Below are 13257 nucleotides of genomic sequence, written 5' to 3'. Positions count from 1 at the left end.
ATACTCTTCGCCACCTTGGCTTTTACATATGCTATATGGTTTTTCCATGTCAGCTTGTCGTCTAAAATAATACCCAAAAACCTAAACACAGACACTCTCTCAATGCTCTCTCCTGCAAATGAAAGTGCAATTTCATCCTTCTTTCGATTTGTAAAAACCATAAATTTAGTTTTTTTCAGATTTAACAAAAGCTTATTTTTGTCAAACCAACTTTTAAGTTTAACCATTTCATTGGTGATATTTTCAGCAATATGCCCCAAATCATCACCAGAACAAAAAAAATTAGTATCATCAGCAAATAAGACAAACTGTAGAGTCTTCGAAACTTCACAAATATCATTAATGTATAAAGAATAGACTTTCAACAAGTGCTGACAGATCAAATGGTTACAAAGTGCTGCAAATTGACTGCAGAGTGACAACAAAGTAACAGGATAAAGATCCAAATTTTGTTGAGGAGATGAAACACGAAACTGAAACGACTTTAAATTGATGACAGAGATGTAGAAGAAAATCCAGCTGGCTACAAAATGATTCAGCACCACCACAAAGAGATTTCAGATGTCTCTAAAGATATGCAGATTGATTTCAAAGACAGACAAAACCCAACACGGATTACCCAAATGGAATCAAATAGATTTATATGTTCATTGATTTCAAACAGAGCTGAAATGAATGAAAGCAGCTGCGGGACACTGTGCATGTTTATTTCTGGGGGATTTTTGTGTGTGATGGAGGGGGGAGCGCTTAACATGTTTACGCCAAATTTCTTTCACAATGTGTCCGTGCATTATCATTTTGAAAAATATGTTTATTAGTGCACATGTAAACAAGTGGCTGCTGTCAAGGCGCATAGCAGGTTTCCATGCAGGAACACAGCTGTGTTGTGGTTAATTAGAAAGCATAGATAACATGCTCAACCATGGTTGGCCAGCAGAACATCCTCTCATAGAAAAACGGTTTAATTGTTTTATGAAAGCTGAAACTGAGCTTTGTGTCTGCAGCTTGTTTGTAAATGTATTTGTGCACCTGCAGGATTTAAATGAAGAGCCACAGTCTAGACAGACAGTGTATCTTTGTTTGATTTACTCAAAACAAGCTGTGAAATCTGCAACTGGAAGTCAGAGTATTTCATCAATGTTGCTCTTGTCTTGTTATCTGAAATGAGCCGTCATCTAACTTGATTTCCAGGACTTTTTTCTGAACATTACTGAGCGCTGTTGTTGATGTTCCAGGTGCTGGTTTGGCAAGCGGGCCGGTGTGTACACTGACTACATATATCAAGGTCCCATGATCCTCGTGTTGGTGGTAAGTGTATTTTACATCCTGTCTGGCATAACCGGCTGTTAAGATGTTCATTAGATCAAAGCACATTACTTTTGTTAAGAGTGATAAAAGTGACGCTTTAACAGTCAGACGCAACTTATTTCTACACTTTGGAATTGAAAATAAGAATTAAATCAGACTGTGTCAGAGTGTGTGTGTCTTCTGGAACATATCTGGTAATTTCTACACTCTGTGAGGGTTTCCTTGGTTTTATTTTCACTACTTCCCAGGTACAGGATGTACAGGTTGTAAATCTGTGTTTTTTTCCCTTCATCGTGAATTCTTTCTCATCTGCATTCAGCATAACTTTAAACTGCAGCTTAAAGGAGTGACAGCATAGCATCTTAAACTGGACCAGGGCCATCAGACCGAGCTCTTTATAATTAGGCGTCTAGCTGTGTTTTTGTCACTCTTCTTCAACCTGCCAAAGGTCTCCCATGATACCCTGCCCTTCAGCGAAGTTCATGTGAAAGATTTTGCAGCTCAGCCAGGGACTCAGCATGGCTCCTTGTACAAGCTTTAGTCATCTCTTGTCTGTCCTACATTAACTCCCTCGTGACGGAGCTGCCAAAACACTGTCCTCAGTCCAATAGTGCAGCATTAAGTGCGTCTGCTCTGCTACCGTGCTCATGTAAAAGTTTGACTTTACTTGTACCGTTTTTTTTATTATTATTTTCATTATATAGGTCGCTTTGGTTCATGCAACATTTCAGAGGAGCATTATATAGTTTCTCTTAACTACAGTTGATTATCAACAACATACCTGAGCTAATATGCAGAGCAAGGTTGTGAGGTTAAATATAAATTATCCATCCATCCATTATCTATACCCGCTTTATCCCTTGCGGGGTCACGGGGGTCTGCTGGAGCCTATCCCAGCTCATTTCACCAAAGTTAGGAGTTAGGAACGATACCTTATTAGATTTGACACCACATCAGTCTTTGGCACACAGGTTTTATGGGATAAATAAGAGTATTTCTGTCTATATTTTGAAATAATGGAATAATTAAACAAATCTTCACATACATTTGTATTTGAGCAGATACAGCAGAAATCCCTGCAGGTATTTGAACTGAAACTGTAACTGTAACTGAAATGAAATATAAATTAATGTTTTGTAATATTTCTTAGAAACAAATGATTTCATAGTTCCAGATTCCAAATGTACACCAGTAGTATGAATGTTTAAAAGATAAAGACATCACAAATCATGTCTTTTTTATGCATCATCAGCTTTAGCACATTGTGTTTGTCTATTATTGTGAGATCGATAAAGCAGATTATATTTCATAGCAAATGAATGTTGCTAGCAGATTTAAATTTGTTTTGCAGGTACTTACATCTTAATAGATTCATGCATATGGACAGGATTCATTTACAAAAACCTGCACATTTCTAAGGGTCCATATCTGTTTATCTCCCTGCTGTAAGGCTTTGGTAAGTAGCCCTGCACTCGTCAGTTTAATGGAAACTTTAAGGCCTTCTCTAACATTGCACTGTAATCACTATAATTAACTGCCTGTTCATTTACAATAACACATCTAAAGGCTTGATACACAACTCTAGTTAATTTTGTTGTCTACTTTTCACAAATTTTGTAAATTTGAACAAACAGCTGTCAGATCGAGGAAACGCAGCATCTTAATCCAAAGTAAAGTTGGAACACTAAAAGTCTCAAAAATTAGTGTTTGATAATGATTCGTATTAATGCATCAGTCATAATAATGCAGTTATTAGTATTTTCTCCCAGTGGTGCTTTAACTAAAAAAAATTTGAATATGTAGTTTATTTGTATTTTACTGTAAATTTTGGAGAACGAAAATCCCAAAGTTCATACTTGTCGGCAGTCAAAATGTGCAAATGTAGGCCATATTATAAAATGACATTAAATTGCTGGAATTCCAGGTTGTTTAAGGAGAGTTGTGCAATTAAATGTTTGTGGCACGGGCTTTTGAGACAATCCCTGCATTCAATAGATTTCTGTAACTCTCTGTGAGGCTTGTGCACCTGTCAACAGGTATTGTAGTCCACTCCTCAGGTTTAACGGGTTTCTTCTTCAGACTGCATCTTTTGTTTATGTTCAATGGGATTTAGATCAGGACTCACAATTGAATTGAATTGAATTGAATTGAATTGAATTGAATTGAATTGAATTGAATTGAATTGAATTGAAATGAATTGAAATGAATCGATGCGATGAGACAAAGCTTTTTGGCACATTTGTCTCCAGAACACCTTGATAATTTTGACCTTTCATAGTATCCTGTAGATTCAAGACTCCATGCACCAGACACAGCAACGCTCCAGAACATAATTGAGCCTCTTCCATGTTTCACAGTTGCACTATTTTCCTTCAATGCTTCGTTTTTGCCTCTGTGAACACAGAGCTGATGTGACTGGCCAAGAAGGTCCAGTTTTGTCTCATCTGTCCAAAGGACATTCTCCCAGAGGCTTGTCCATATGCAGTAGTACCAACTGATGTGACAAGGCCACTTTCATTTGTTTGGATTTTTTTTAAATTATGCTGTTGAACATCAATTCAAATGCAATGTCTGATTAAATGTGTCAGTTTTTAGTAAATAATGTTCATTCTATGAGTTTCAGGTTATTTTATTGAACATTGGGGTTTTTTCTCTTTTTAATGGAACTGTGCCTACAAATGTGTCTGTGTGTTAACGTGTAGAAATGAGGTGCAAGGGTCTGAACACCTCCCCTGTTATCCTTTGCCTGTGTCCGTAGGGCTTAACAAAGTGACTGCCACCCTCAGTGTGACTGTTTCTGCACAGTTTCAGTCAATCTTGTCCCTGCTGGCCATCCACTGGTTGAGCGACCTTCCCGTGTCCCAACAAAACACAACAGTCCTTTACATTCTCTACCCTATTTGTAAAAAAAAAAAGTCATCTCCTTAAGAGGCACTTATCCACAGTGTTTCTGTCTCTCCTGGCATACCACCCCCCACCCGCCACCCCACCCTCCACCCCCCCAAGAACACATCTGCCTCATTCAATCTCTTTGCTTCTTAGCCTGAAAATTCTCCAGTCCTGCTTACAATCTTGTGCTCTCCTGGGCTTTTGTGTCTTTGCCAAGCACTTGATCCCCCAGGATCGTTGTTGGGTCACCAGAATGTTTTCTCCCGTGAGGATGTTCTGGTTGTAAACTGCCTCACCATCAGTGGCTTTAAGAATAAGCACTAGCGTGATCTCTTGCTATTACAAATACACTGAGTAAGTTATTAAAAATAATCAGAAACAAACTTGTAATGCATTAGACAAGTATGAACCAGCCGAGTGTGTGACTCTAGGAACGCAGAACCTCAACAACATCTGCTCAGGCCAAGGTCAGGTTATCCGGCTCTGAAAAACATTCCCATGTCTATTTTTGCCTGCATGTTACATCATTGTCACAAGTTGCATGAGCTATTGATTTTATCATTCATCACATACTGCAAAGTTAAACTCAGTAGCAAATCACATCCAAAGGTTTTTATCTTTATAACGTGTTCAGGTGGTTTTATTTTATATTTTTCCACTGTCAGGAAATCCTGCTGTTTACCCAAAGCTTTAAATAGCTCAGCATCTCATTGTCGTGGAGCTCGGCTGTTGCACGGAAGTGCTGGATTTTATGCACCTCAACAACATCCACATAGATACGAAAATTATTTTGAGATGACACCTGCAGTGAGCTGGAATAAAAAATAAAATAAAAAAAAAACCTTCCTTAATTAAATGCAGCTGAGATACAGCAGGTACTTAACAGAAGAGTCAAACCAAGATGTTTAGCTATAATTTTGATGTGAGATTTTCCTCAATAATTCATGAAATTGCTTAAAATTAAGATTCATTTATATCCCTATGAGTAATTATCCGGTAGTTAGCTGCTTGTCCAATCTTATTGCTTGTGCAATAATAAGCCGAATAGGCTATAAATGTATTGTGTTAGTGTACACAAATGTAATTTGCCTTTGTAGGGCTTTTTGAGATTCTTTCATAATGCAATAAAGTAAAAGTAAAATATTATCATCTTAAGTTCTATGTAAATTGGCAGGTTTAGATATTTTCTTTTAAACAGAAGTCAGGGAGGCTGTCAGCTTCGGCAGCCTGATAAGGCGTCATTCAGCTCCATCCCACCTCTGATGAAATTTGAAATTCAAGAAAGCTTTTCTATGGACTCAAATAAATTAGTATCTGACCCTGATTGCAACACGAGTGGTAAGTATTTACATTTCCAGGAAACAAAAACACTAACAAAACTACTTTTTTTTGCATTTTTGGACTATATGCTAATAGAGCGTGTACAAGATGCTAATAGAGTATGTAAGTATACAAAGGAGCTTTGTTCTGTCAATGTAAACCACTTTGAATTACCTTGTGTTGAATTGTGCTATATAAATAAACTTGCCTTGCCTTGTTCAGCTTCTCCACACTGGGTTACTGTGCCCCTCCTGACAAAACCTTAAACCAACACAATACTTAATACAAGCACTTTATTAAACTATAGTTTAACATCAAATTTGATTATAAAATATTAATGTGGCTTTAAAGATGAGTTAAGTGCAATGGGTGAATGACCTTTTTTAATAGTAAGATTTGCTAAATTTGTTATTTAGGTTTCGCAGGAAGGAAACTTTATTTTAGGAGGTCATTTTTTGTATTTTGTTAGAAACTATAGTCTGGCTGAAAATAAGTAAAAAGAACAGATGAATAGATTAACTGTCAAATTAAAAGGCATGAATATTAAACTAGAAAATAAATCAATGTAAATTCAGAGAACTCAACGGTTTAGATAATATTCTTACTCATATCAGTATTGATTGTACATTGAAATGGCCACAGTAATTACTTGTGGATCAATATCAATGTACTCGAGATAAAATCTGAAATAGACAGAAAATGAAAATCATTTGTCACAGTCATGTGCAAAGGTGAGCCCATTTTTTAATCTTTTCATGTTAAAACAATATAAAAGTCAAATAATTGTAGTGGGTGTTACTATTAGTAGTATTAGGCGGGTGTTCGTGAAATACAAACTCAGACAAAGATTAATATAACTGTTAACAGATTTCACCATGCATTTTTATTAAACCAAAATGAAGGCAGAAATAAAATAATCATACAGGCGAAGTAGCTCCTTACTGCTTTAACTGGATTTATTGGGGTAAGTTGCTGCAAGGTTTTGCAGAAAGAGGATTCGGGTGTGTGTTAAGACAATACCACAAGCCGAAGAGACACAGTTCTTACTACAGCATCAGTCTGGAATATGAGTTATAAAACCATTTCTGAACAGTTTGGAGTTCAGCATTCTACAGGGAGAAAGAGTATTCACAATTGGAAGGCATTCCCAGGAGTGGACATCCCAGCAAATTTACCCCCAGGGTCAGACCGTGCAACGCTCGGAGAAATACAAACAACCCAAGGCTGCTTCTCAGTCCCTGCAGGCCTCACTGGGCACGCTAGTGTTGAGCATGTGGACAGGATGCATCTGAGCAGACCACAAGACTTCTGAAATAATGTCCAGCGGACGGATGACACCAGATGGGAGTTGTTTTGATGCCTGGCATCATATTTGGCAAAAAACAACCAGAATAAGAACTCACACAGAAAACAATTACCTGAAGTTACTGTTGATATGGGTGGATCTATAAGCTTTTGAGTCATTGGAGCACTTCTGCCCACATGATTTTTTAACTTAACTCCACTCCTTTGTTTCAGAAACTTTATATTCTCAACATTTATAACATAAATATTTATCAGACATGTGTTTTTATTTATAAGGTCTTAAAGGAGGAAAGCATTCCTGCTCACCTCAAAGATTATTTTACTACAAACTCTCAGGTCCATTCTTATGCAACACGTCGAGCGTTAGATCTGCATCCTCCAAAATGTGTTACAACCAGGGCTAAATATGCACTACGGTACAGGGGGGTCAAACTATGGAATACATATTCCCATTTAGCAAAAAAATGCTTCTCTGTACAAGGTTTTAAAGGATGTCTGAAACACCCACTTAATTTTTGTTTTGTAAATGGAACTGCTCCGGCATGAGTAATGGATGTACCGACACATTTTATCGTTTTGTGTAATCTCCTTGAAATTATTTTTTGTTTTTGTTCATTTGGTTTGTTATTTAGTCGTTTATTTTTTGATTGTTTCTTAATTATTAAATTGTACTCTATCGTTTTTCATATATCCGATCATTTCTCTTTTGTGTAAATTCTTTGTAATTTTCCTTTAATTTCTATCATTTATAGATTTCTAACTGCTCATTTGTATATTTTGTTTTTATAAGTATGATGTTAAATTTTATGTTAACTATAGGTAGAGGCACCTGATAAGCTCTTTTGAGTTTTCGCCTCTTCCTGCACTTTAATTTGTAAAGTTGGTAATTTTATTTGTGTAATGTTTAACTGTGCAAATAAATAAATCTAAATAAATCTAAAAAAAAAAAATCTAACTTAATTAAGGGTGGCTGTTGATCTCAAGCTCTGGTCCTCTACCAGAGACCTGGGAGCTTGAGGGTCCTGTGCAGTATCTTAGCTGTTCCTAAGACTGCGCTCTTCTGGATGGACAAGTCTGATGTTTCTCCAGGGACCTACTGGAGCCACAGTGTGGGGGACAGGAAACAAATGGCGCTTTTACACTAGTACCTACTCAGCCAAGCCCCCGTTTTGCGTTTTTACACTACGGGTGGAGGCGGCTGAGTCGGCCCTGGATCTGACATCATCACACTACAGGCCACCGATTGGTCGGGGGGCAGGGCCGTCAGACGTTTGAATCAGGAAGCGGGAATCAGCGCAAGAGCGGCTGGCGGCTCTTCATTTTATTCAACAGGCAATGGCAGCGCAAACGTCTGTTTCGTGATCCAACTCTGAGGTGCAGATGTTCATAAACCTGGTGGCTGAGGAGAGAATTAAAAAAGGATCTATACGGGCGATAAGGAACGACCAGATCCACCAGGCGCTCAGTCACTTGTCAGCCGCTCGCGGCTCTCAGCTGATTTCTCAGTTGCATCAACACAAACAAAATTTTAAGAAAAGCGTCGCCACTTGAAGCTTCTTTCACTCTCATTTTTTAACTTGATATCAAACACAAGTCACAAACCATTGAAATCACGACAACGGATCCCATTGACTTCGCATAGTACTATATCCGTGGTGCTCCCATTAAAACCTCAATAAAACACTGCTAAAACAGCGTTAAAAACATGCTTTTATAAACTGACAGTAACAAACAGTACCTTGCGCGACAAAAACTCATAATTTAGCCACAATAACAAAAAATAATATATAAATAATAATAATGTCATAATCCGTGTATATATCACGTCAACGGAATCCATTGATTCGCATGGTACAATATCCGTGGTGCTCACACGGAATTATACCACTTTCCGTGTTGGTACCACGGAAAATAGTGGTGAGAGGTCATGGGCATTTCACGGATTTTTCTGAGATCAGGTTGGAGTAAACCTGCACTCTGAGAGCGGAGAGCTCTATTAGGAACATTAGGTCTTGCAAATATCGCGGAGCTCGGCCGCTTTGGGCTTTATAAGTACCGTATTTTCGCGACCATTAGGCGCACATGAAATTCTTTTTTTTTTAAAAGAATGTGCCGCGCGCCCAATGAAACGGTGCGCCGTTTCTATTACCTGTATTACGGTAATGTAAGGCGGACGGCCACCATGAGAACGGTAAAGGGAGAAGGAGGCGTGTGAAGCACCCGTGAGTTGCGGACGTGATAGAGACCATCCACAGACGTTAAAGGGGGAAGGGGGGTGGGGGGTGCGAAGCACAGAGCGGGTGGAAGGAGCGTTTCAACGGCCTGAAAGCAGTAGCGCTGGCGGAAGAAATGAAAATTGAACATTTTCATGGAGGTCCGTCTTGGTGCTTTCGCTTTCGCTTCACGGTGCCAGCACAGCAGCAGCGCCCGGCGGTTTATATGGAAAAGATGGAGAGCTTCCGCTCATTCTGCAGCCAACACATCACCAACATGGACGAGGTGCCGCTCGCGTTCGACATCCCGGTGAATCACACGGTGGAGCTAACGGGGAACAGCGCGGTGGAGAGGACGGGAACAGCGTGGTGGAGTTAACGGGGAACAGCGCGGTGGAGAAGACGGGGGTGTGCGTCGCCTCCGTACCCTACGCCGTAGGCTAGCGCGGGGGAGAGGACAGGAACAACGAGGTGGGGGATCCGCATTACGGGGTATGAAAAGTTTATTTACTGTTGTGCTTGGCTGCCACGCTGATGGACAGAAACGGCCGCCTATGGTGATTTTTAAAAGAGTCATTATAAAGGCAAATGAAAAGGGCTGGATGGATGAAGGGATGGATCGAGTGGCTGAGGCACGTCTATGTGCGGCGACCCAGTGGTTTTTTTGACACATCATGCGTGGGCTAACGTGTCTGCTGGGACTGTTGTTCGGGCATTTGCAAAAGCCGGCATTTCCGAGGCGCCGCACGGCATGGAAAGTGACTCTGACAGCGAGGAAATTCGGACTGGCACAGCTGAATTAGGGGAGCTCTTTAATGCAGAAACAGAGGATGAGGACTTTGAAGGGGTTGATTAATGTAAAAACTGAAATAAAATACAATCAAACTAAGTTTTGCTCCCGCTCTATTTTTAAATAAGCACACTTGTGTGCTTGTGTGTGTGTGTTCTGCAGCAAGCGTGTGTTTTGCAGCGCGTGTGTGTGTGTTTTGCGCCGCGCGTGTGTGCAGCTCCGTGTCTGTAGACGGCGCCTTTTGGGACGGTGCGCCGTATGTGTGTTTTAAATCCAAAAATTACACACAAAACTGAGGGTGCGCCTTTCCACACGGTGCGCCGAATGGTCGTGAAAATACGGTAATAACATTTTGAATTGGATTCTGAGTTTTACGGGGAGCCAATGGTGGGAAGCTAACCCTGGAGAGACGTGGTCTCTCTTGTTCATTTCTGTCAGCAATCTGGTGCTGCATTTTGGATCAGCTGGAGGATTTTCAGAGAATTACTTGGACACCCTGCTAATAATACATTACAGTAATCTAGTCTTGAAGATACAAACGCGTGAATTAGTTTTTCAGCATCACTCTGGGAGAGTATGATCAAAAATAACACCACCGTTTTGCACGGTAGCACTGGAGGCCATCGCAACACCATCTAATCCCTTCCTAGGGTGTTAGGGACCAAAAACAATGACCTCTGTCAAGGGAATCAAGGGACACCACAACTCTGCATAATTGTGAGACACAAACACTTTTGTAATTTAGCCCCTGCTCCTCCTGAATAAAAAAAAGAGAATTGAACTGAAACAACAATATAATAGAGGATGTTCCTAATCTTTGCGATATTATGGAAATGAAAAAACGCTGCTTTACAAACCTGATTAATACACTGTATAAACAAATCCTGATCAAAAATAACACCAAGGTTTCTCACAGTTGTACTGAAGGGCATCGCATCACCATCTAATCCCTTCCTAAAATGCTTGGGACCAAAAATAATAACCTCTGTTTTATCGGAATTTAAAAGCAAAAGACAAGTGGACATCCTGTCCTTGATGTCCCTAAGACATGCCTGAAGTTTACTTAACGGTTCGGTTTCATCTGGCTTCATAGACAAATAGAGCTGCGTATCATCAGCATAGCAATGAATATTTATGGTTTGATTCTGGATAATACCTCCCATGGGCTGCATGTATAAACTGAACAAGATTGGCCCTAGCACTGAACCCTGCGGGACACCATAGCAGACCCTTGTTTGTTCTGAAGAAACCTTGTATACATGAACAAACTGTCGGATAGATGATGCATTCAGAACCCTGGCTTAAAAACTTCAAATAGGTAATTTCTATACAAATGGTCACATAACTGGCTTGCAACTACCTTTTCCAGATTTTTAGATACAAATGGAAGGTTGCAAATTGGTCTACAATTAGCTAAAATGTCTGGGTCAAGAGAAGGTTTTTTAAGTAAAGGTTTAATTACTGAAACATTAAAAACCTGTGGTACATATCCTAAATTTAGGGATAAGTTGATCTGATCCAGTATTGTCGTGCCAATAAGAGAAAGAACATTTTTGAGTAGTCGAGTCGGGATAGGGTCGAACAAACGTGGATGATTTAGCTTTATTGACGACTGAGGTCAGCTCAGGGAGGTCTACAGGATCGAAACAGCATAAAGTCAAGTCAGAGCCTAAGGAAGTTGCTAAAGCTGAAAAAATGCCCACAGGGTGGACCTGGTTGATTTCTTCTCTAATTCAGATTATTTTACTGTTAAAGAAGCTCATAAAGTCTTCACTACTGAGAGCTGCAGGAATGCACGGCTCAACAGAGTTGTGACTCTTTGTCAGCCTGGCTACAGTGCTGAACAAAAAACGTGGGTTATTCTTACTATCCTCTATCAACGATAATTAATAAGCTGTTCCTAGCTTTGCGAATTGCTTTTTTTGTATACTATTAGACTTTCTTTCCATTCACGATAAGAGCCTACAGACTCACAAGAGTACCACTTACATACATTCCATTTTACGCACTTTTTGTATCAACCATATGTGAATTATACCAGCGAGTTAAGCTCCTATGGTTAGAGACCCGTTCTCAAAGGAGCAACTGCATCTAAAGCTGAGTGCAGCAAATCTGCAGTGTTACTAGCAAGGAAATCAACATCTGCAGAGGTAGAACCCAGGTCACTGGCCTCAACTGCTTCATTATGTTCCACTGTGGTAAAATGAGCGATGGCCTCCCTAAATTTAACAATAGCTTTATCGGATCAACATCTGCTAAAATAAAACCTCATATTTTGCACTTGAACGTCAACAATGTTAAATTCAAACGTTATTAAAGAGTGGTCGGATAGGAAGGAGTTTACAGGCGACACTAACAGTTTTTTGGGTTTGACATCGCAGGTGAGGACGAGATCGAGCGTATGATTAAAACCTTGTACTTTGTACTTTTTGTGAGATGTCCATTGATTCTAGAACAGAATTAAAAGCTAATTTAAGATTATCGCTGTCAACATCCACAAGAATGTTAAAGTCACCCACTATGATGACTTTGTCTCTACTGATCGATAAACCAGATACGAAATCTGAAAAATTCAGACAGAAACTCTGTAGGGGGCCGGTACACTACCACTAACAAAACTGGCTTCTCCGATTTCCAGCTCGGGAGTTTCAGACTAAGCGTAAGGCTTTCAAACGTATTATAATAACATTTAGGTTTAGATTTTATTTGAAGACTGGAGTTATAGCTCGCCGCTACTCCTCCGCCTCAGCCCGTGCTTCAGGGAATATGATAATTAAAGTAACCGGCCGGCGTCGATTCATTTAAACTATAATACTGTTCCTCCTGTAGCCATGTTTCTGTTAAACAGAAAATATCAGTCCTGGTCTGGGTAGATTGTTTACTAATAGAGACTTGGAGCTTAAAGATAGTATATTTAGTAGTCTGCATCATATTTTTTGGTCTTTAATTGATACCAAATGCGCATTGGTTTTTATTTTTACAAGGTTTTATTTATTAGACCCTGCTTAACGTTGGTGGCGGTGCATCCTGCTCTCAGGCTACCATCACCGCAATGTTAGCACGGATGCTTATCTTTATCAACAAAAATCAGCCAGCTGCTGTTGGATTTATTTTATTTACTGTTAGAAGTGGACAGTCATCACCACTGTGAGTAAGTTACTTTTGTTAAGTATTTTCCCTCACTCGGCTCTGTTCCTTTAGGAATAGTTTTAAGTTATCTTTTGGCAAAACTTTTCAGTCCTAAGTATTATTATATTTTTGATTGAGTGTTTAATGTGATTGTGTTTTTGGATTTTTTATTTTTTATTTTGGAACAAAAATGTGTTTTCGGGCGCCGGCTCTGAATTTTATTTGAACTGCCAATTTATCTGCCCAAAGAGTTGGACTGTTCTTAAAATAAATATTTTGGGGAACAACACGTGTATTTTGTAT

General features: G+C 39.4%; 1 protein-coding gene across 2 annotated transcripts in view; it reads left to right on the top strand.

Annotated features, from left to right (window-relative positions):
- The window catches only part of crhr1 (corticotropin releasing hormone receptor 1), a 149715-nt gene that overhangs the window by 120138 nt on the left and 16320 nt on the right, over window positions 1-13257 (top strand). For both annotated transcript variants that reach the window (XM_061708459.1, XM_061708458.1), the window contains exon 10: window positions 1236-1308. In XM_061708459.1, the coding sequence (XP_061564443.1) occupies window positions 1236-1308 (73 nt within the window). The remainder of the gene's footprint in view (window positions 1-1235; window positions 1309-13257) is intronic.

This window comes from Cololabis saira, chromosome 19 (genome assembly GCF_033807715.1).
Source record: "Cololabis saira isolate AMF1-May2022 chromosome 19, fColSai1.1, whole genome shotgun sequence".
NCBI classification, from domain to species: domain Eukaryota; kingdom Metazoa; phylum Chordata; class Actinopteri; order Beloniformes; family Belonidae; genus Cololabis; species Cololabis saira.
The sequence above is the reverse complement of the archived record's forward strand: the minus strand, read 5'-3'. Positions and strand labels throughout refer to the sequence as shown.